Here is a 23,967-nt window from a genome sequence, read left to right on the forward strand (position 1 = left end):
CTACACTCTGTCCCTGTCCCTGCTCTCTCTGTCCTTCGCTCTACACTCTGTCCCTGCTCTCTCTGTCCTTCGCTCTACACTCTGTCCCTGTCCCTGCTCTCTCTGTCCTTCGCTCTACACTCTGTCCCTGTCCCTGCTCTCTCTGTCCTTCGCTCTACACTCTGTCCCTGTCCCAGCTCTCTCTGTCCTTCGCTCTACACTCTGTCCCTGTCCCAGCTCTCTCTGTCCTTCGCTCTACACTCTGTCCCTGTCCCTGCTCTCTCTGTCCTTCGCTCTACACTCTGTCCCTGTCCCAGCTCTCTCTGTCCTTCGCTCTACACTCTGTCCCTGTCCCAGCTCTCTCTGTCCTTCGCTCTACACTCTGTCCCTGTCCCTGCTCTCTCTGTCCTTCGCTCTACACTCGGTCCCTGTTCCAGCTCTTTCTGTCCTTCGCTCTGCACTCTGTCCCTGTCCCAGCTCTCTCTGTCCTTCGCTTTACACTCGGTCCCTGTCCCAGCTCTCTCTGTCCTTCGCTCTACACTCTGTCCCTGTCCCAGCTCTCTCTGTCCTTCGCTCTACACTCGGTCCCTGTCCCAGCTCTCTCTGTCCTTCGCTTTACACTCGGTCCCTGTCCCAGCTCTCTCTGTCCTTCGCTTTACACTCGGTCCCTGTCCCAGCTCTCTCTGTCCTTCGCTTTACACTCGGTCCCTGTCCCAGCACTGTGTTGTGAAATACATTTTATTTTCTTCCTTCTCTGTGACTCTAATGGTCAAACAGTATTGGACATCCAGCTGAGGCCATTCAACCTCTGAGGGTTCACTGAGCCCTCTAGTCCCTACCCTGTCACTGACATTCCCACTCCTTACCCATCATACAGTCACAGGATATCTAGAACAATCTGCGTTCTCTGAAGTCTTCTGATATATTTCCTCTTCCCATTTCTAGGTGTTTAAATAACTCGGACGGCGACTTTCTCATCGGTGAGCGGCACTTTAGCTACAAAGAATCTGAAAAATAATTTCAAACGTTAACGTCTAACAAAGTTAGAACAGTGAAAGAGGGTTCAGGAATCAGGAATATGTGATTTTACTCTTTAAAATCATCAAAAAGCAATGTGAGACAATTGGAAACTATGTGAGTATAACCTGCGCAGAGAACCAATCAGACTGGCTGCTGCTGCTGGCAAAATCACAAATGTGTACCGGAGAACAAATGTGTGAGTGCAAACAGAAAAAGTGCTGCGCTGCCTCTACCAAAGAATAAATAAATAAATGAACTCCCTGCTACATAAAGGAACCCTACAAATGTGCATTTACTACAATGCCCCAATGTGGGCCGACAATTATATCCCTCCTCCCCCCCCCGTGACTACATCATAAATAAACCAATATGTAAGTTCAACGTGCGTAAACGACAAAAGTGCTAAAAATAGCACATATACAATGCCATCAACCTGTGTATACAGTGAAATTGTATAAAACAATATATATATATATATATACACACACACATATATATATACACACATATATTATTATACAGGATTTATATAGCGCCAACAGTTCGCTCAGCGCTGTACATTACAATGGGATACAATACATGAGACAGTACAGTAACAATACAATACACGAGGGGTTTGAGGGCCCTGCTCCTTGGAGCTTACAATCTAGGAGGGAGGGGATGGTGGCACAGGAGGAGATAGCTGTGGGGGATGGAGTGGTAGGAGGAGTGGAGGAGATCGGCAGTTAGCAGAGGGCGGGGTAGGCTTCCCTGAAGAGATGGGTTTTCAGGGTGCGCCTAAAGGAGAGGAGAGTAGGTGATAATCTGGTGGATTGGGGTAAGGAGTTTCAGAGGGTGGGTGATGCCCTGGAGAAGTCCTGGAGGCGGGCATGGGAGGAGGAGACCAGGGAACTAGAGAGAAGGAGGTCTTGTGAGGAGCGGAGTGTGCGTGTTGGGCGGTACTTGGATATTAGGTCGGTGATGTAGTTCGGGGCAGTATGGTGGACGGCTTTGTACATCAGTGTTAGGATTTTGAATTTGATCCGTTGGGCAATCGGAAGCCAGTGGAGGGATTGGCAGAGGGGGGTGGAGGACACTGAGTGGAGGCCAGTGGAGGGATTGGCAGAGGGGGGTGGAGGACACTGAGTGGAGGCCAGTGGAGGGATTGGCAGAGGGGGGGAGGACACTGAGTGGAGGCCAGTGGAGGGATTGGCAGAGGCGGGGAGGACACTGAGTGGAGGCCAGTGGAGGGATTGGCAGAGGGGGGTGGAGGACACTGAGTGGAGGTCAGTGGAGGGATTGGCAGAGGGGGGGAGGACACTGAGTGGAGGCCAGTGGAGGGATTGGCAGAGGGGGGTGGAGGACACTGAGTGGAGGCCAGTGGAGGGATTGGCAGAGGGGGGTGGCAGAAACGGAGCGGTTGGAAAGGTGGATGAGTCTGGCAGCCGTATTCAGGATGGACTGAAGCGGGGATAGCCTGTTGTGAGGCAGGCCAGTGAGGAGGGAGTTGCAGTAGTCCAGTCGTGATATGATGAGGGAGTGGATGAGCTGTTTAGTGGTTTCTGGGGTTAGGAACGTGCGGATTTTGGCCATGTTGTGGAGGTGGAGTCTGCACGAGTTTGTTAGCGATTGAACTTGGGGCTGGAAGGACAGATTGGAGCCTAGAATGACACCAAGTACTCTGGCCTGCGGGGTGGGCCTGATGGTGGCATTGTGTATATATATATATATATATATATATATATATATATACACATACACATACACACACGCTATATATATATATACATGCTGCAAACAGTGACCACATAAACACCCAGCATGCATGAGTAGAGAACACCACCATGATCCTATGATCCTTGGGTGACAGATTTAAATGGTCTGATCATGGTAGTGTTCTCTACTCAGGCATGCTGGGTGTTTATGTGGTCACTGTTGGCAGCGTGGAGAAACCCTCAAAGACCAGGTGAAAATAAAGAAATAATAAAGAAAACGAAGGATTGCTGGTGGAGGAGAACTGTGGAGGTTTTGGAGGAGTTTTGTCGCAGACGATTGGTCTAGAGGTGTTTCCACTATGGAGTCTGTCATCAGCGTATAGAGGTACCTAGACCACACGGACAGCCAACCTTCCTGCAGGAGAGCGCTGCAACATCTCATGCTATAATTGGCCAACCATTCCAGGTGGTCAGTTATCTGTGGTGAGGGGGGGCTCTGGAGGGGGAGCACCGATTGGAGCACAACGCACAGAGAATTGCTATGGATAAGAAGATTTACTACTGTATCACTTAGTATTCACATTGGATGTGGATGGGGGTTTCTTTGTGATGCGATGAAGCCTGCTGACAGCTGAAACATTTAAAGAATGTTTTTAGTTTTAGTAGCTGTCGTGGTCGAACTTTCATTAGGTTCAAATGTTCGACCGCAAACCGAACAGCCCATCACTATTTGGAAGTATATACGATTGGATTTTCAGACTGGACCAATGCTGGCAGAACCTTGTTCTGAGGACTCAGAATATTTGTATGGGAAAAATATATTTACGACCATCTTAGTGTCTTTAGAAGAAGACACCATATTACAATTTACAGCAGCAAAGTCTCACTTTATGGCAGCCACTATAGATACCTAGAATGTGACTATTGTCACTGGAGCTAAAAGTGAGGAAAAATCCAAAATGTTGAGTTGTCAAAAGAACAAGACGCTTATTCCAGTGACAACTGGCCAAGAGGGGATGAGACTGGGTTTGGTCCAAACCAGAAAGCCAGCTGTTGGTGCCAGGCACTTACACAAAGGGGCGGGAATGATCATGACATCATTGCCCTAATATGGCCACTCGGCCATTATTAGGTCGGTCATTGATCAGATATGGCCACTCAGCCATTATTAGGTCGGTCATTGATCAGATATGGCCACTCAGCCATTATTAGGTCGGTCATTGATCAGATATGGCCACTCGGCCACCATTAGGTCGATCATTGATCAGATATGGCCACTCGGCCACCATTAGGTCGGTCATTGATCAGATATGGCCACTCAGCCACTATTAGGTCGATCATTGATCAGATATGGCCACTCAGCCACTATTAGGTCGGTCATTGATCAGATATGGCCACTCAGCCATTATTAGGTCGGTCATTGATCAGATATGGCCACTCAGCCATTATTAGGTCGGTCATTGATCAGATATGGCCACTCAGCCATTATTAGGTCAGTTATTGATCAGATATGGCCACTCAGCCACTATTAGGTCGATCATTGATCACATATGGCCACTCAGCCATTATTAGGTCAGTTATTGATCAGATATGGCCACTCAGCCACTATTAGGTCGATCATTGATCAGATATGGCCACTCAGCCACTATTAGGTCGATCATTGATCAGATATGGCCACTCAGCCACTATTAGGTCGATCATTGATCAGATATGGCCACTCAGCCATTATTAGGTCGGTCATTGATCAGATATGGCCACTCAGCCACTATTAGGTCGGTCATGGATCAGATATGGCCACTCAGCCATTATTAGGTCGGTTATTGATCAGATATGGCCACTCAGCCATTATTAGGTCGGTTATTGATCAGATATGGCCACTCAGCCACTATTAGGTCGGTCATTGATCAGATATGGCCACTCAGCCATTATTAGGTCAGTCATTGATCAGATATGGCCATATTAGGGAAATGATGTAACGAGCATCGTGGCTTTTTTTGCGTGGAATCCCCCGCCATCTGCTCATTGGCCAAGGAATGACAACTGCCTTCTGGGTTTGGATGAAACTTCCCATCATTTCTTGCTGTGTCCCTAAGTCAGGACGTGAAGCAAAATCTCCCCAATGGGACAAAGGCAGGGAAAAAAATGAGTGAGGCTACAACACATCCAAAAATCAAAAACATTTTTTTTTTTGGCTCTAGATATAATTTAAGAGGGATAAAAAAGAATTAAAGTTATCAGTATGTACTTTTCTTATCTCTGCAGTCACTTCCCGTTTGCATCTGGTCCAGAGGCGGACTGACCATTTGGAAACTCGGGCACTGCCTGAGGGCCCGGGGTCAGTAGGGGGCCCCATGAGATGCCCCTGGTACCTTTTTCCTAGATTTTTTTGAGTTTGGGCAAGGACACAGAGGCCACATGATCCCCTATTGCCCGGGGGCCACATGAGTTGTCAGTCCGCCCCTGATCTGGTCATATTTCTTACAGCAGGTCCAAAGTGATATTGTACTCCAAAAAGGCAAATGGATAGAACTGAGGGTGGGAGCTAAGTGGGCGCTGCGTGCTATCATATGTGTCATGTTTCATATGTATGTAAAGGCAGATATGGTGAAGCAAGCTCTGTGCTTTGTATAGATTTAATTTGAATCTCATTTCCTGATTTGGGGCATAGTTCAGTTGTTGGTATAAGAAAAGTTCCTTTGTCAAATACACTATATTGTCAAAAGTATTGGGCCAGCCCTCCAAATTATTGGATTAAGTGGTTCCAATCCCCTCCATGGACACAGGTGTATACAATCAAGCCCCTAGGCATGCAGACTGCTTCTACAAACATTGGTGAAAGAATGGGTCGCTCTCAGGAGCTTAGTGACTCCAAGCGTGGTCCCGTGATAGGTGGCCACCTGGGCAATAAGTCCATCCGTGACATTTCCTGGCTACTAAATATTCCACGCTCAACTGTTAGTGGGATTATAACAAAGTGGAAGCAACTGGGAACAACAGCAACTCAGCCACCAAGTGGTAGGCCACGTCACATGACAGAGCGGGGTCAGCGCATGCTGAAGCGCACAGTGCACAGAAGTCGCCAACTGTCTGCAGAGTCAATAGCTAAAGACCTCCAAACTTGGTGTGGCCTTCAGATGAGCCCAACAACAGTGCATAGAGAGCTTCATGGAATGGGTTTCCATGGCCGAGCAGCTGCATCCAAGCCTTCCATCACCAAGTGCAATGCAAAGCGTCGGATGCCGTGGTGTAAAGCACGCTGCCACTGGACTCTAGAGCAGTGGAGGCGTGTTCTCTGGAGGGACCAATCACGCTTCTCTGTCTGGCAATCCGATGGACATGTCTGGGTTTGGCGGTTGCCAGGAGAACGGTACTTGCCTGACTGCATTGTGCCAAGTGTAAAGTTTGGGGGAGGGGGGATTATGGTGTGGGGTTGTTTTTCAGGGGTTGGGCTTGGCCCCCCAGTTCCAGTGAAGGGAACTCTTAAGGCAACATTTTGGACAATTTCATGCTTCCAACTTTGTGGGAAGAGTTTAGGGATGGCCCCTTCCTGTTCCAACATGACTGCGCACCAGTGCACAAAGCAAGGTCCATAAAGACATGGAGGAGCCAGTTTGGGGTGGAGGAACTTGACTGTCCTGCACAGAGTCCTGACCTCAACCCCATAGAACACCTTTGGGATGAATTAGAGCAGAGACTGTGAGCCAGGCCTCCTCCCCCGACATCAGTGCCTGACCTGACAAATGTGCTTCTAGAAGAATGGTCCAACCTTCCCATAGACACCCTCCTAAACCTTGTGGACGGCCTTCCCAGGAGAGTTGAAGCTGTTATAGCTGCAAAGGGCGGGGCCAACTCAATATTGAACCCTACGGACTAAGACTGGGGGGCCATTAAAGGTCATGTGCGTGGAAAGGGCGGGGCCAACTCAATATTGAACCCTACAGACTAAGACTGGGGGACCATTAAAGGTCATGTGTGTGGAAAGGCAGGAGGCCCAATACTGAACCCTACGGACTAAGACTGGGGGGCCATTAAAGGTCATGTGCGTGGAAAGGCCGGCTGACCAATACGTTTGACAATATAGTGTACGTCGAAATGGAATAATATTGGCTTATTACAAGTCCCAGGATTTATTTTGTAGTTTATGTTCTCATTACATTCTGTACTATAGAATCATTTTGGCAGCTGCTGTAATAAATGGAAAAAAGGACTATATTTCTTATTCCAAACAGAAAGTGTTCCCAGCTGGTACACTGGCGCCCTCTATCGTCTGATTGTAATAACTGTCTGCAAAGAATGGAAAATGTTGGAAATCTTTACACACAGAACTTAGTTTCTATAAAGAGAACCTGTTATTTTAAAAAATGGCAAGGCCTTTCCCCTCCCATTATATGGTTTTAAAAAGAACCCCATATATTTTAATAGCAGTCTGTCCAGTAACATTGTGGGAGCGTTCTCTTTTTCCGTGGTGGTGGCTGGGGGCTCCATTCCTCTAGGACCATGTGGCACTTATATATTGACATATGGAGGCTGCTCAGTCCTGGAGCATCGCAAGTCCAGCCTACCTGATATCAGATCCATACAGGAATTTTAACAAGGCAGTAGTATGTATCATTCAAGCGAGGATAAAGTATTTGTGGAGACCGTACAAATGTAAAAGGGCCCTCTGGGACTTAGGGGCCCATTTATACTGGATGTGGTTCGGATAAACGTGCAGTGATCCCATTCATTGTCATGAGACCTGAATACAACTCACTTCATCTATGGATTGTGGATGGGGGGGGGGGGGGCAAATATCAGCCTTGCACAAGCGATAATACAATTGCCCGCAGTTATGTCATTTTGGGGGGGTTTTATTGCTACAAACAGGTTCTTGTGAATAAAAAAAAAGATTAACAAAAAAAAAAAAATTGAAAAAAAAAGATTAACAAAAAAAAAAAAAATTGAAAAAAAAGATTAACAAAAAAAAAAAAAGATTTAAAAAATTGAAAAAAAAGATTAACAAAAAAATGTTTTTAATTAAAGCATCCTTAAATTTCCTGTGTTTTTTTTTCTCCCCGACAGTTCCTCAGCAGGGAAAGCTCCTCATCCTGACGGAATTTGGGAAGATTTTGGTGGAGCCCAAGGAGATCTGTGTAATTCAGGTATGATAACACTCATTGATAACACTGCGGCAGTGCATGGAGTCTCCTGTCCCATCCCCCATACCTGAAATTCACCTGTTTTCCCCATTCTGCCCCCCCCCCCCAGCAAGGCATGCGCTTCAGCGTGGAGGTCTTTGGGGACTCCAGAGGATATGTCCTTGAGGTGTTTGGCGTCCATTTCGAGCTCCCTGATCTGGGGCCAATTGGTAAGAAAATCTAAATACTGTTAAAAGGAAGGTAAGGGGGGGGGTATTGGTGCTTTTTTTTTTTTTTTTGTAAAACCCGCTTCCACGCCGCCCTATAGCAGAAATAGTGCTACAGGGTGGCACGGATGCGCAAAATCCCATGAGATATATATATATATATATATATATATATATATATATATATATATATACACACACACACACACATACATATATATATATATATATATACACACACATATATATGGGCCCCGGGCGGTGATTCCCCGCCAGCAACCGGCAATCTCCAAGTATTACCGACAGGGGAGAGACCTGTGTATAAAAAACACAGATCTCTTCCCTGTCAGCTCCTGCACACTGCTTTGTATGGCTCTGCATAGCACAGCCATACAAAGCAGTGTGCTTACAGTGTACATCACACACACAGCATACTGTGAAATAGCACACAGTTAACCCTTTGCTCACCCCAGATGTTAACCCCTTCCTGCCCAGTGCCATTAGTACAGTGTCAGTGCTTTTTATTAGCACTGATCACTGTATTGGTGGCACTGGGGATGTCAGTGACACCAAGTCAGTCCCCCCCCAGTGTCAGAATGCCCGCCGCAGTCCCGCTATAAGTCGCTGATCACCTACATTACTAGTAAAAAAAAAAAGAAAAAAATTTCAGTATATATACCGCCATTTGTGCACGCTATAACTTTCACGTAATCCAATTAATTTACACGTATTGGGATTTTTTGTTAACAAAGACACGGAGCAGAATACATTTTGGCCTAAATTTATGATGAAATTTGATTTTTTTAAATTTTTTTACTAGACATGTTTAATAGAAAAAAGTCTAAAGTATATATATTTTTTTTTTTTAAATTGTCCGTCTTTTTTTTGTTTATAGCACAAAAAAATGAAAAAACGCAGTCGACCAAATACCACCAAAAGAAAGCTCTATTTGTGGGGAAAAAGAGGACATACATTTCATTTGGGTGCAGCGTAGCATGACCGCACAATTGTCAGTTAAAGTAACGCAGCGTCGCATCGCAAAAAATGGCCTGGTCGGGGGGGGGGTAAATCCTCAGAAAGGGGGGGGGGGGGTAAATCTTCAGAAGAGCGAAGGGGGTTTTTAGCAAGCTTGCTCTTCTGTATTTTTGTTATTGGATTAAAAATAGAAATGTGCAGATTGGCCACCTAAGGGAGCCTCATTCAACCTCCCTGCTTAAAGTGGACCTGTCAGTAACATTACAAATCTGCATGAATACATTCCTGACCCATTGTTTTGAAACAAATCTTTTTGTCCTGAAAACTTCACCTTTATCATTAGAAAGCTGTCCTTGTGCTCCAGTCAGTGGCTTTGCCTAGGCTGGGATGATTTGATCAGTCTGCTGCAGGCATTAGGAAGCATTTCCTCACTCCCCCCAATGATCAGACAACATTGCATTTGCTACATTGTAACTTTGAAGAGGGGAACCCGGAGATCAGATTGCAACATTGTAACTTTGAAGAGAGGAACCCGGAGATCAGATTGTAACATTGTAACTTTGAAAAGGGGAACCTGGAGATCATATTGCAACACTGTAACTTTGTAGCAAGTCACAGAAGGCTGCAGCAGGGGCTGATCTGTGTCAGACATTTATGAACACAGCAAGGGCATGTGGATTTCCAGTACATGTTTGTGTGCCAGCATCCAAGTTTAGGCAGTAGATGGTCATTCTGTAGAGAAAAATAAATGGAGGCATTGATCACTGTGGCCACTGAATCCACATTGTCAGGCATTGTGATCACTGTACGTGATTCAATGTAACAATTCCAGATATGTAACATTTTATAGCAAGTATGCACTTATTATGAGAAATATGCCTGGTGCTAGGCCTCTTGGGATAGGATATCAGCTGCAAGATCTGTATTTCCCCATTGGGGTGGACCTGTCTCCATTCATAACATTCCCACTATCAGGGCGCCTAAAGGCATACTAGGAGTCAATTTCTTTATTGTGTGTTGTGCGGTAGACATGAAATCACGGGGTTCACACATATACCCATCATGTGTTACCATAGGGGCCAATGGACTGGCAAACCCCAGAGACTTCCTGACCCCAGTGGCCTGGTTTGAAGACCGGATTGTGAAAGGCGGCTACACAGTAATCAACAAGTACCAGGGCAGACTGTTCACCTCCCTGCAGGTATGTCCATCTTTCTGCCAGATACAATGGCAAGCTTGTTCTTCCATATTTTTGTAATAGAGATTTGTAGATTGGCCATTAGAGGACGCCTCAACCTCCCTGCTTAAAGTGGACCTGTCAGTAAAGTGTACCTTGCCTTATCAGTAAAGTGAACCTTGCATCTCAGTGAAAAAAAAAAAACACATGGAGGGAAAAAAGTTAGATAATACCTACCTCTACCTGGCTTCCTCCTGCAGTGGCTAAGCAAGGGTAAAGTCAGATTCCTCCTGATCTCCCAGAATGTTGAATAGTCCAAATCTTGTGAGCTGACCCTGTATTGTGTTGCAGTGTCTTCTTGTGAGATTTAAGCTACTCTGCATTGGTGATGTCTTTGTCGCTTGTAAATTTGGGCCTCGCCTTGCTCTTCAGGATTATCCTGCTGTTGGCCAATTTTACACTGAGCATGTCGAATAGTACAAATCTTAAGAGATGACCCCGTATTGCGTTGCAGTGTCTTCTTGTGAGATTTGAGCTACTCTGCATTGATGATGTCTTTGTCGCTTGTAAGTTTGGGCCTCGCCTTGCTGTTCAGGATTATCCTGCTGTTGGACAATTTTACACTGAGCATGAGTGTTTTTTTTTCTTATTTTTACTGCATTGGTACATGTACTCCATGGAAGTGTCCAAGCCTCCCATGCCCTTTTTTAACAGTAGTTTGCCTATTAGCCCTAAAGGCGGCCAGAATTTAACAGCAAGATTTGTCCCCCATAGACTTCATCAGAATTCATCTGTAACCCTCTGTTCACATATTTGCGGCTGTGCGGACCACGTTTTGCACGGGCACGAGAGCTCATTCATTTGAATGGACTCCCATGCCCGTGACACACAGGGTAGAAGTCCCTGCACTTCTTTGGAAAACGCAGCCGAGGTTCCCAGTACGGCTGCGTTTTCCAGTGCGGGCGGCATGCCATTAGAACTAATGGCACCCACCCGCGGGTCCGCATTTCTCTGTGTGGGTGGCTTTTCGTGCGGCTCCGCAGCGGCACCACCGCACAGATGTGAACCTAGATTTCCCCATCACTACTACATTGATAACGCATGTGAAAATGCATGAACATACACATGAAATGGTGTGAATCTGACCTTAGGGAGATGTTAGATTATAAGTAAAGATTGTACGGCCAGCTTGCAGGTCAGAGAAGAACATTCAACTATTCAGATTTTTGTTTTTTATCCCTCTGAAGGACTTTTCTCCGTTTAACGTTGCCGCTTGGCACGGGAACTACGCACCCTACAAGTACAACCTGGATAACTTCATGGTCATAAACTGCGTGGCGTTCGATCATGCCGTGAGTCTGTGTAATTTCATTTTTTTTCAGATGTTCTTGGAATGTTTAGATGGTGCAGTAACAAAGTTGTGTACATCCTGATTGCAGGACCCGTCTATCTTCACCGTGCTTACAGCCAAGTCTCTGAGGCCCGGTGTGGCGATCGCAGATTTTGTCATCTTTCCTCCACGCTGGGGCGTGGCAAACCACACCTTCCGCCCGCCATATTATCACAGTGAGTAAATTGGGATGCCGGGCTAGGGGTGTCAGGGTGCAAACCAGAGACCTTTGTGGACACTGAGTACTAAAGATCCAGTATTAAAAGATAACCTGTCATCAAGGTGAATTTGGAACTCAACTAGAGTTCCTTCAAAAGGTGCTCGGGGTTCCTTGACCTATGAGCAATGTAAGGGACATTCTTCCTTTTGGCCACCAATATAAGCAGCAGTCTTCCCAATGAACGCCATTTTAGTGGCGGGCAGCACAAGGAGGAAATAAACCACTAGCCAAGAGGAACAATTCCTGGCTCTGATTCTGAGGAAGAAAGAACCGCTCTTCTTCATCCTCTTCTTCTTCTTCCTTCTAATCTTCTCCCACCCCTCATCAGCAGAATCCCCTTCAACAGAAGGTGAGACATGGGACATGGACACCCCTCCCTCAGCCCCATCGGCTTCACCCCCATCCAGCACCCCCACACTTTTGGCCACGTTGTTGAGAATGGAGGTTCTTCCCAATGAACGCCATTTTAGTGGCGGGCAGCACAAGGAGGAAATAAACCACTAGCCAAGAGGAACAACTCCTGGCTCTGATTCTGAGGAAGAAAGAACCGCTCTTCTTCATCCTCTTCTTCTTCTTCTTTCTAATCTTTTCCCACCCCTCATCAGCAGAATCCCCTTCAACAGAAGATGAGACATGGGACATGGACACCCCTCCCTCAGCCCCATCGGCTTCACCCCCATCAAGCACGCCCACACTCTTCTGGCCACGTTGTCGAGAATGGAGGTTGAGTAGGCCGAGAGGGAAAATCCACTACCCCCTCCCCAGCAGCTTCCGCTAGTCTGGAGGATCTGCACACAGTAGAATTAGGAACCACCGCAGGAGGGACAGACTCAGGGACCACATTACTAGGGGAAACAATCTGATACAACAGATGGAACAGACACAGGAGGGGCAACAACGGTTTCCTCCCTAGCTTCAGCTGCCTCATCCTCTTTATCAAGCCTCTGCATCTTAGCCTCCAATCCTGGCAAGTTATGTAGTGCCTCTGGGCACTGACTATATGGATGACCCAAGTTCTGACACAAACAGGGGCGGACTGACCATTTGGAAACTCGGGCATTGCCCGAAGGCCCGGGGTCGGTAGGGGGCCCCATGAGATGCCCCTGGTACCTTTTTCATAGGCTTTTTTCAGTTTGGGCAAGGACACAGGGCCCCCATGATCCCTTATTACCCGGGGGCCCCATGAGCTGTCAGTCCGCCCCTGGACACAAATTGCACCAAATCCTGGCACTGTGAGCATTTCTTGATGGTGCAGGATGATGCAAATTGACCTTTCTCTCCACAATTATTACATACCTCAGGCTGACCCTGATAGAAAATGGTCAGCCTATCCCTCCCCAAAAAAGCTGAGCAGGGCAGGTGCTGAACCACATTGCCCAGCACCCTCAATTGCAGCACCACGTTCCAGGCCCCTATCCACATTCATCAAGAACCTTCCCCAGTGGAGTGAGAACCTCACCATATTGGCATAGCCACGCTACCAAAACAGCCTCTGGTATTGATTTGCTACGGACCAGAATTGTCACCGATTTTATCAAAGGCTGCCTTGAAACCACTTTGGCACCAAACCTCTCCACAGCCGAAGGCCCCGGCACTTCCTATACCTCATTAATTGCTGGCACACTCTTAGTTCCTGCTGTCTTCACAAGTGTCCATACTGCTGCAACCATAGATGCTTCAGCTCCAGCTGGCATCTTCTCCTCCAGCACAGGGCTTTCAGCTGAGGACAGTGAAGTTGAAACAGTTGAAATATCACTGACACAGGAGCAGGGGCGGACTGACAACTCTTGGGGCCCCTGTGTTCTTGCCCACACTCAAACCACACCCAAAAAAGCCTATGAAAGGTACCAGGGGCTTCTCATGGGGCCCCCTACTGACCCCGGGCCCTCGGGCAGTGCCCGAGTTCCCCAATGGTCAGTCCGCCCCTGCACAAGAGACCTCCATGGCTGCTTCCACTCCACATGCTGCACTGTGCTGATCCCCTCCCCCACCAGCATCAATCACCTGTGCAACAGAGGGAGGCTCAGATGCAGCAACATAGTCTTTGGAGCTGGCAGTCATCTTACCTGTAGTAGAAGTCTCAGAGAAACTACTGGTCTCAGCAGGAACAGTGAAAATGTCCAGGATGTCCTCTGATGGTCTGGTGACACCTCTACTAGGGGTTTTCCTTGTCTATCCACAGAGGGTTCCTCCACAGCAGAAGGTCCCACAGGCTACTCTTTACACAGCTCCTTCTCTTTCTGCTCCTTAGCCGGGACACCATCCACCACAGCTGGTGGGGCAGACATGTTGGAAGGAGCCATCTTTGTGTGCTGGGATTTCTCCACCTGTACTGGCTTCACTGGTTTGTACCTCCTGTGCCCATCCTCAGGGACATCTGAAGGGTTATCAGAAAAAGTGAACCTGTCTGCCCTCAGGGGTGACTCCATCAGCTGAATGAATGTTAGGACGCCATGTTCACTCTCAACCCCCTGGCGATTCCCAAGGATGACATGGGGGAAGAGAAGCTGAGGCAGATGGAGCCGGGTCGTCTGTTACCTGAGGTTGTTGATCCACAGAACTTGCTGATGTCTGGCTGGCAAATCGCCTCTCATTGTCAAACTTTTCTTTAAAAGCTCCACTTCTGGTTTTCAACTTTTCCAACAAAAATATTTGTTCCTTTTCCTCCATCTACTGTAACTCTGGCTTCATGGTCAATCGATTCTTACTCCAAGCCTGGCAGTATTTGGCTCTCAAGGATTTGTGTTCAGCTTTCAAAAATTTACACTTCTCCTCAGCTCTTCCAATCGCCATAAAGCGATCAATAATTTTCTGCCTGTAGACATCCATATCCTCACCAGGGCCTGGACCCACATTCAGGTCCTCCTCTTCCTCACTGGGCCCTGTGTCTTTAGGGGAATCCCTCCCTGGGCCTCCCCAGGATCAGGAATAATTCCTGGGCCAAGCAAGCAGTCAAGGCCCAGGCTTGAAAATGTTGGATCTCAGAGAGAGATCCTTCAGTTGGTCCTCCTTCTCCCACTGACCAACAATGTAAATTACATTCTTCCCACTGGCCATCAATGTAAGGGGCATTCTTCCCACTGACCACCAATGTAAGGGACATTCTTCCCACTGACCAGCAATGTAAGGGGCATTCTTCCCACTGACCCCCAATGTAAGGGACATTCTTCCCACTGACCACCAATGTAAGGGACATTCTTCCCACTGATCACCAATGTAAGGGACATTCTTCCCACTGACCACCAATGTAAGGAACATTCTTCCAACTGACCCCCAATGTAAGGGACATTCTTCCCACTGACCCCCAATGTAAGGGACATTCTTCCCCCTGATCACCAATGTAAGGGACATTCTTCCCACTGACCCCAATGTAAGGGACATTCTTCCCACTGACCCCAATGTAAGGGACATTCTTCCCACTGACCCCCAATGTAAGGGACATTCTTCCCACTGACCCCCAATGTAAGGGACATTCTTCCCACTGACCCCCAATGTAAGGGACATTCTTCCCACTGACCCCCAATGTAAGGGACATTCTTCCCACTGACCCCCAATGTAAGGGACATTCTTCCCACTGACCCCCAATGTAAGGGACATTCTTCCCACTGACCCCCAATGTAAGGGACATTCTTCCCACTGACCCCCAATGTAAGAAGCATTCTTCCCACTGATCACCAATGTAAGGGACATTCTTCCCACTGACCACCAATGTAAGAAGCATTCTTCCCACTGACCACCAATGTAAGGGACATTCTTCCCACTGACCCCCAATGTAAGGGACATTCTTCCCACTGACCCCCAATGTAAGGGACATTCTTCCCACTGACCCCCAATGTAAGGGACATTCTTCCCACTGACCCCCAATGTAAGGGACATTCTTCCCCCTGATCACCAATGTAAGGGACATTCTTCCCACTGACCCCAATGTAAGGGACATTCTTCCCACTGACCCCCAATGTAAGGGACATTCTTCCCACTGACCACCAATGTAAGGGACATTCTTCCCACTGACCCCCAATGTAAGGGACATTCTTCCCACTGACCCCAATGTAAGGGACATTCTTCCCACTGACCCCAATGTAAGGGGCATTCTTCCCACTGACCACCAATGTAAGGGACATTCTTCCCACTGACCCCCAATGTAAGGGACATTCTTCCCACTGACCACCAATGTAAGGACATTCTTCCCACTGACCCCCAATGTAAGGGACATTCTTCCCACTGATCACCAATGTAAGGGACATTCTTCCCACTGACCCCCAATGTAAGGGACATTCTTCCCACTGACCCCCAATGTAAGGAGCATTATTCCCACTGACCCCCAATGTAAGGGACATTATTCCCACTGACCCCCAATGTAAGGGACATTATTCCCACTGACCACCAATGTAAGGGACATTCTTCCCACTGACCCCCAATGTAAGGGACATTCTTCTCACTGACCCCCAATGTAAGGGACATTCTTCCCAGTGACCACCAATGTAAGGAGCATTATTCCCATTGCCCAGCAAAGTAAGAAGCATTCTTCCTATTGATCTCTAATGTAAGGAACATTTTTCCAACTGACCACCAATGTAAGGGACATTGTCCCACTAAGCACTCATGTAAGGAGCAGTCTTCCCACTAGTCACCGGTGTAATGGGGCCCTTCTTACACTGACTCTCCCAAAGACCACGAATGGGTCATTTTCCTACTGATCACAAGTCTAAGAGGGCTCATCTCCACTAACCACCAATGTAAGGAAGCATTGTACTGACCATCAATGTAGGGTGGCATTACACTGACCACTAATGTAGGGGGACCTTTACATTGAACATCATGGTTAGTAGGCATTATTATGTAGCCTGAGCTGTAGATACAGTAAGTATTAGCTGGGTGCCTCAAACTTTACAGCTATTTCAAGGGTTCCTCCATCTTAAAAACAGGCTGCTCTAACTCCTTGTAGGTATACCCTGTGGACCCTGTAGTATATAATGTGGCCTACAGAACACCTCTCCTTGTGTCATGCATATGAGAAGTTGGAGGTGTTCAAGATCATGAGAGCAACCTAGGATGACCAGGCTGCTCCTCTCTAGATACAGTACGAATAATGACTGTTGTCACCCTAGGACAGGAGTGCGTTCACCTTAGAACAGGTTAGGTGGCTCTACCAGGTCAGGGTTTCTGGAGCCCTCCAGAAAATGATCAACTTTCTGGAAGAGGGGTGGAAGAGGCCCAGATCTACATGTTTGAGGGACCTTGGCCAATCCACTGGCAGGAGGCTGGGATGGTGACCAAGGCAACCCTCAAGTATCACAGAGCCTGGGGAATACTGTGCAGTGTTGGGTGGAAGATGGATTGAGGAAGGCTGGAGTGAGGAGACTGGGATAGGGCCCCAGGGAGGGGCCTACCTACAGGTAGAATGCTGGAAAAGAGGATGTCCACTGCCTTAAGGCCTCCTGGGGAGGACATCCTGTGTAGCAGGGAAGGAGCCAGCCTAGCGTAAGGCCTGAAGGCAGCCACCAACCCACTGAGTTAACAGGAGAGGACAGTGTGAGTACTTCTACACCCCCTGAGCCAGATACGGGGAGAGGGTGGTCAGGTGTAATACCCAACTAGCTTCTCATCTGGGACTGTTCAATCGGCAGCTCTTGGGCCCCCTTGCTCAGGGATACCCTCAGGCAACTGGGTGAAGAGGAGGAATCATCCGGGGTCTGAGGAAGAACACCAAAGAGCCTTTAGTACTCTTTAAGAAGAGACTGTTGCTATCTGCATTTGTACATAGTTGCTAAGGAGTTGTCCTCAAGCTTGACAGTTCCTCGGGCATCCCATGTAATCCTAAACCCCATCCAAGTTCCTAACCAGGGGCGGACTGACCATTCGGGTTCGCGGGCACTGCCCAAGGGCCCAGGGTCAGCAGGGGGCCCCATGAGATGCCCCTGGTACCTTTCATAGGCTTTTTTTGGGTGTGGTTTGAGTGTGGTCGAGGACACAGGGGCACCATGATCACCTATTGCCCGGGGGCCCCATGAGTTGTCAGTCCGCTCCTGTTCCCAACCTTAAGGAAAACCATAAAACCGAGCTCAAGGACTGTTTACTGACTCCAAATGTGCAAGATGTGGAAAATGCATGTTGCCTGGCTGCATTGAGCTTTAGGGGGACCCAATTCCAATCCAGCGGCCCCTAAGGGGGTAGTGCTACAGTAGATGAAGGTTTTAGTAGTGTTTGTCCAGTTTTTGTTATTTTTTCTGTCTTTCTGTCCTGGAGACTGCTATTCACTATTTTGTACCCTGGTGTCACTGGGACAGGAAGTTGAAATGTCTCCAGTGGGGACACACTTGGTTAATTTAACCCCTTCCCCACTGAAGTAAGAAATAAACTTTTTGTTGGCACTAATCATGGGGCCCCCGGGCATAATGGGATCATGGGGCCCCTGTGTCCTTGTCCACACTCAAAGCACACCCAGAAAAGCCTATAAAAGGTACCAGGGGCATTTCATGGGGCCCCCTACTGACCCCGGGCCCTCGGGCAGTGCCTAAGTGCTCGAATGGTCAGTCCGCCCCTGGTCACTACATTCAGCTTTTGTTCTCTCCACTCATCCCGGGCCCAGGTATGGCAGGCAAAGAGAACCTGTCACACCATGGAATTTAGTTTTAGAACCTCCACGTTCTATAGGGCGGCCATCGTGGTGAACCGGTGTGGACGCCCTTCTCAATTCTGTATTTTGAAGACGGTGGTCACTTCTGTTTCCTTTATTCGCAGGGAATTGTATGAGCGAGTTTATGGGGCTCATTAAGGGTCATTACGAAGCCAAGGAGGAGGGCTTCCAGCCGGGCGGGGGCAGCCTGCACAGCGCCATGACACCTCACGGGCCGGACTATGAGTGCTTCGAGAAGGCCAGCAACGCCAAACTGGAGCCTGAGCGGGTGGCCGACGGGACAATGGTAAGTGCGACATCTGGTACTGCGTAGGAATCAATTAATTAATATTAAAAGAAATAAAACAAATGAATATTTATTATTATACAATATACTACATTATGGCCAGTAGATGGCGCTGTCAATCATAGGAAATAATCACATCACAAACAATAGGCTGATAATTCATTGCGCCTGTGTGAATGCTTGACATCCGCAAGGCAAATCTCTTCTACACAGACCCCCAGGATTAGAATGAGAATACGCATGCAGACGATGTTTGAATAATGCAGGCCATAGACGGTTCAAAAATCGGACGATTTTTCGTCCAAAAAATGAAACATCGTTCTTTCTGTAATCCAATGTTGCCACCAATGATTTCGAAAATCGGTCATTTTTCACGAAGTTTCCAGCATGACCGATAAACGAAATGAGGAGGAACCATGAAAATCGGCCGATGCCATTGCCCCACTAACAGTGCGAAAATCGGATGATTTGCGAACCGTCTATGGCCTGCAGAACTCCTTGCCCTCCAGAGGATTCCCCTCCCCCTTCCTGACCATTTTTTGCGTTACTTTAACTGACAATTGCGCGGTCATGCAACGCCGCACCCAAATTAAATTTAAATTCTTTTTTTCCCACGAATTGAGCTTTCTTTTGGTGGTATTTGATCACCTGTGCATTTATTTTTTTTATAAAAAAAAAAAGACCGACAATTTTGAGAAAAAAACTATATTTTTGACTTTTTGCTATTAAACATGTCCAGTAAAAAAAAATTACAAAAAAAAAAAAAAAAAGACCGACAATTTTGAGAAAAAAACAATATTTTTGACTTTTTGCTATTAAACATGTCCAGTAAAAAAAAAATTTAAAAAATTAAAAAAAAAAAAAAGACCGACGATTTTGAGAAAAGAAAATATTTTTGACTTTTTGCTATTAAACATGTCCAGTAAAAAAATAAAAAAAATCAAATTTTGTCAAAAATTTAGGCCAAAATGTATTCTGCTTCGTGTCTTTGCTAAAAAAAAAGATTCCAATACATGTAAATTAATTTGTTTCCGTGAAATTTATAGCGTTTCATAAAAGCGTTTCATAGATACTGGAATTTTTATTTAGTTATTTTTTACTAGTAATGGCGGCGATCACTGATTTACAGCAGGACTGCGTTACTTTAACTGACAATTGCGCGGTCATGGAATGCCGCACCCAAATTAAATTTATGTCCTTTTTTTCCCACAAATTGAGCTTTCTTTTGGGGGTATTTGATCACCTGTGCATTTATTTTTTTTATATATAAAAAAAAAAGACTGACAATTTTGAGAAAAAAACAATATTTTTGACTTTTTGCTATTAAACATGTCCAGTAAAATAAAAAAAAAAACACCGACAATTTTGAGAAAACAAAATATTTTTGACTTTTTTTGCTATTAAACATGTCCAGTAAAAATTTAAAAAATCTAATTTTGCCAAAAATTTAGGCCAAAATGTATTCTGCGAAATGTCTTTGCTAAAAAAAAAAAATCCCAATACGTGTAAATTAATTGGTTTACGTGAAATTTATAGCGTTTGCAAATGGCGGGATAGATACTGCAATTTTTATTTAGTTATTTTTTACTAGTAATGGCGGCGATCACTGATTTATAGCAGGACTGCGTTACTTTAACTGACAATTGCGCGGTCATGCAACGCCGCACCCAGATTAAATTTCCGTCCTTTTTTTTCCCACGAATTGAGTTTTCTTTTGGGGGTATTTGATCACCTGTACATTTCTTTTTTTTATAAAAAGACTGCCAATTTTGAGAAAAAAACAATATTTTTGACTTTTTGCTATTAAACATGTCCAGTAAAAAAAAATTTAAAAAAAAATAAATAAAAAGACCGACAATTTTGAGAAAAAAACAATACTTTTGAATTTTTGCTATTAAACATGTCCAGTAAAAAAAAAATTACAGAAAAAAAAAAAAGACCGACAATTTTGAGAAAACAAAATATTTTTGACTTTTTTTGCTATTAAACATGTCCAGTAAAAAAATTAAAAAAATCTAATTTTGTCAAAAATTTAGGCCAAAATGTATTCTGCAAAATGTCTTTGCTAAAAAAAAAAATCCCAATACGTGTAAATTAATTGGTTCACGTGAAATTTATAGCGTTTGCAAATGGCGGGATAGATACTGAAATTTTTATTTAGTTATTTTTTACTAGTAATGGCGGCGATCACTGATTTATAGCAGGACTGCGTTACTTTAACTGACAATTGCGCGGTCATGCAACGCCGCACCCAGATTAAATTTACGTCCTTTTTTTTCCCACAAATTGAGCTTTCTTTTGGGGGTATTTGATCACCTGTGCATTTTTTTTTTATTAAAAAAAAAGACCGCCAATTTTGAGAAAAAAACAATATTTTTGACTTTTTGCTATTAAACATGTCCAGTAAAAATTTTTTTAAATAAATAAATAAATATTAAAAAAAAAAAGTCTGACAATTTTGAGAAAACAAAATATTTTTGACTTTTTTTGCTATTAAACATGTCCAGTAAAAATTAAAAAAATCAAATTTTGCCAAAAATTTAGGCCAAAATGTATTCTGCGAAATGTCTTTGCTAAAAATAAAAAATCCCAATACGTGTAAATTAATTGGTTTACGTGAAATTTATAGCGTTTGCAAATGGCGGGACAGATACTGCAATTTTTATTTAGTTATTTTTTACTAGTAATGGCGGCGATCACTGATTTATAGCGGGACTGCGTTACTTTAACTGACAATTGCGCGGTCATGCAACGCCGCACCCAGGTTAAATTTACGTCCTTTTTTTCCCAAGAATGGAGCTTTCTTTTGGTGATATTTGATCACCTGTACATTTCTTTTTTTTATAAAAAAGACCGCCAATTTTGAGAAAAAAACAATATTTTTGACTTTTTGCTGTTAAACATGTCCAGTAAAAAAAAAAATTAAAAAAAATAAAAATAAAAAGACCCACAGTTTTGAGAAAAAAACAATACTTTTGACTTTTTGCTATTAAACATGTCCAGTAAAAAAATCTAATTTTGTCAAAAATTTAGGCCAAAATGTATTCTGCGAAATGTCTAAAAAAAAAAATCCCAATACATGTAAATTAATTGGTTCACGTGAAATTTATAGCGTTTGCAAATGGCGGGATAGATACTGAAATTTTTATTTAGTTATTTTTTACTAGTAATGGCGGCGATCACTGATTTATAGCGGGACTGCGTTACTTTAACTGACAATTGCGCGGTCATGCAACGCCCCACCCAAATTAAATTTACGTCCTTTTTTTTCCCACGAATTGAGCTTTCTTTTGGGGGTATTTGATCACCTGTGCATTTATTTTTTTATTAAAAAAAAAAAGACCGCCAATTTTGAGAAAAAAACAATATTTTTGACTTTTTGCTATTAAACATGTCCAGTAAAAAAAATTTAAATAAATAAAAAAAAAAAAAAAAAAGACAATTTTGAGAAAACAAAATATTTTTGACTTTTTGCTATTAAACATGTCCAGTAAAAAAAATTAAAAAAATCTAATTTTGTCAAAAATTTAGGCCAAAATGTATTCTGCGAAATGTCTTTGCTAAAAAAAAAATCGCAATACGTGTAAATTAATTGGTTTCCGTGAAATTTATAGCGTTCATAAATGGCGGGATAGATACTGCAATTTTTATTTAGTTATTTTTTACTAGTAATGGCGGCGATCAGCGATTTATAGCGGGACTGCGGCGGACATTCTGACACTGGGGGGGAACTGACTTGGTGTCATTCCCAGTGACACCAATACAGTCACCAGTGCTAAAAACAAATCACCAACACTGTACTAATGAGACTGGGCAGGAAGGGGTTAACATGAGGGGCGATCAAAGGGTTAACTGTGTGCTGTTTCACAGCATGCTGTGTGAGTGCTTCACTGTAAGCACGCTGCTTTGTATGGCTGTGCTATGCAGAGACATACAAAGCAGTGTGCAGGAGCTGACAGGGGAGATCAGTGTTGATTATACACAGGTCTCTCCCACGCAGGGGCGGACTGACCATTTGGAAACTCAGGCACTGCCCAAGGGCCCGGGGTCAGTAGGGGGCCCCATGAGATGCCCCTGGTACCTTTTTTATAGGCTTTCTTGAGTTTGGGCAAGGACACAGGGACCCCATGATCCCCTATTGCCCGGGGGCCCCATGAGTTGTCAGTCCGCCCCTGCTCCCACATACTTGGAGATCGCTGGTTGCTGGCGGGGAATCACCAGCCGGGGCTAACTGTGTATTGGGTGTGTTTTACTAGGGGGGGGCGGTGTCTGTGTGCTTCACTGTACTCACACAGCTTTGGATGGCTGTGCTATGCTGTGCAGTGTGCCCGAGCTGACAGGGAGGAGAACTGTTAGTAAACAAAACAGTTCTCCTCCCCGTCGGAGATCCTCGGTAATCACTGGGCGCCGGTGATTAATCACCAGCCGGGACCTGGTGATTGAAAGCCGCAAATGGCGACCGTCTCGCGCGCACCCTCCACCCGGAGATGCAAAATCACATATATACAGTGTACGTGATTTTGCGCCCCCGTGGCGCCCCGTAGCAGTATTTCGGAAAGCTTTACTAAACTTGATCATCTGAATACAGATCAGCGTATAAAACGATTGCTTCTCCCCCCTCCACAGGCATTCATGTTCGAATCCTCGCTGAGCATGGCCGTCACCCGCTGGGGGCTGGAGACCTGCAACCGTCTGGACAAGGAATATTACCGCTGCTGGGAGCCCCTCCGCAGCCACTTCAACCCCCCCATCTGAGAGTAAGAAGTGACCGCCCTCCCCGCCCCCGCCTTATCTACGTCACTTGAAGTCAAATAGAGACAGTCCCGTTATATCCCCTAAAAGTATACAATGTAACTATAAATGATCAAAATAATTACCTCGTTATATTGAAGAGGTCACATGACCTGGGTGAAATCTGCTCATGTCCAGGGCCCCTCATCCTCCCCTGTTCATATGTAGCCAATGGGATGCGCTGCTATAGGTGTACAGCTGCACCGCCCGACTTTGATTTGTATCCCCAACACCTGTGACCCCCAGAAATACGCGTTGTACCCCCAACTGCGCCCTGAAAGCTCACCGCACACTGCTGAGGCCCATATGAACAAGGCTTGCAGAAAGGTGTCATAGAAAGCTGCAGACTCTGTAGAGTGGTGTCACCCTCCTTGGTGCTACAGGTGTGCAAGTCACAAGAACGGCTGAACAGAAATGGAAAAATTGCAGCAAATAAAGCTTTTCTCATGCCGGA

General features: G+C 45.5%; 1 protein-coding gene across 1 annotated transcript in view; it reads left to right on the plus strand.

Annotated features, from left to right (window-relative positions):
- Positions 1-23,967, plus strand: part of LOC149428900 (homogentisate 1,2-dioxygenase-like) — a 62,720-nt gene extending 38,753 nt beyond the window's left edge. The window contains exons 7-14 of the mRNA XM_089666956.1: positions 925-959; positions 7,755-7,834; positions 7,941-8,040; positions 10,089-10,213; positions 11,437-11,541; positions 11,629-11,755; positions 18,541-18,722; positions 23,349-23,967. Of these exons, the coding sequence (XP_089523082.1) occupies positions 925-959; positions 7,755-7,834; positions 7,941-8,040; positions 10,089-10,213; positions 11,437-11,541; positions 11,629-11,755; positions 18,541-18,722; positions 23,349-23,477 (883 nt within the window). The 3' untranslated portion in view covers positions 23,478-23,967. The remainder of the gene's footprint in view (positions 1-924; positions 960-7,754; positions 7,835-7,940; positions 8,041-10,088; positions 10,214-11,436; positions 11,542-11,628; positions 11,756-18,540; positions 18,723-23,348) is intronic.

This window comes from Staurois parvus, unplaced genomic scaffold, assembly GCF_062004578.1.
Source record: "Staurois parvus isolate SC_StPar_1 unplaced genomic scaffold, SC_StPar_1.0 ptg002937l, whole genome shotgun sequence".
NCBI classification, from domain to species: Eukaryota; Metazoa; Chordata; class Amphibia; order Anura; family Ranidae; genus Staurois; species Staurois parvus.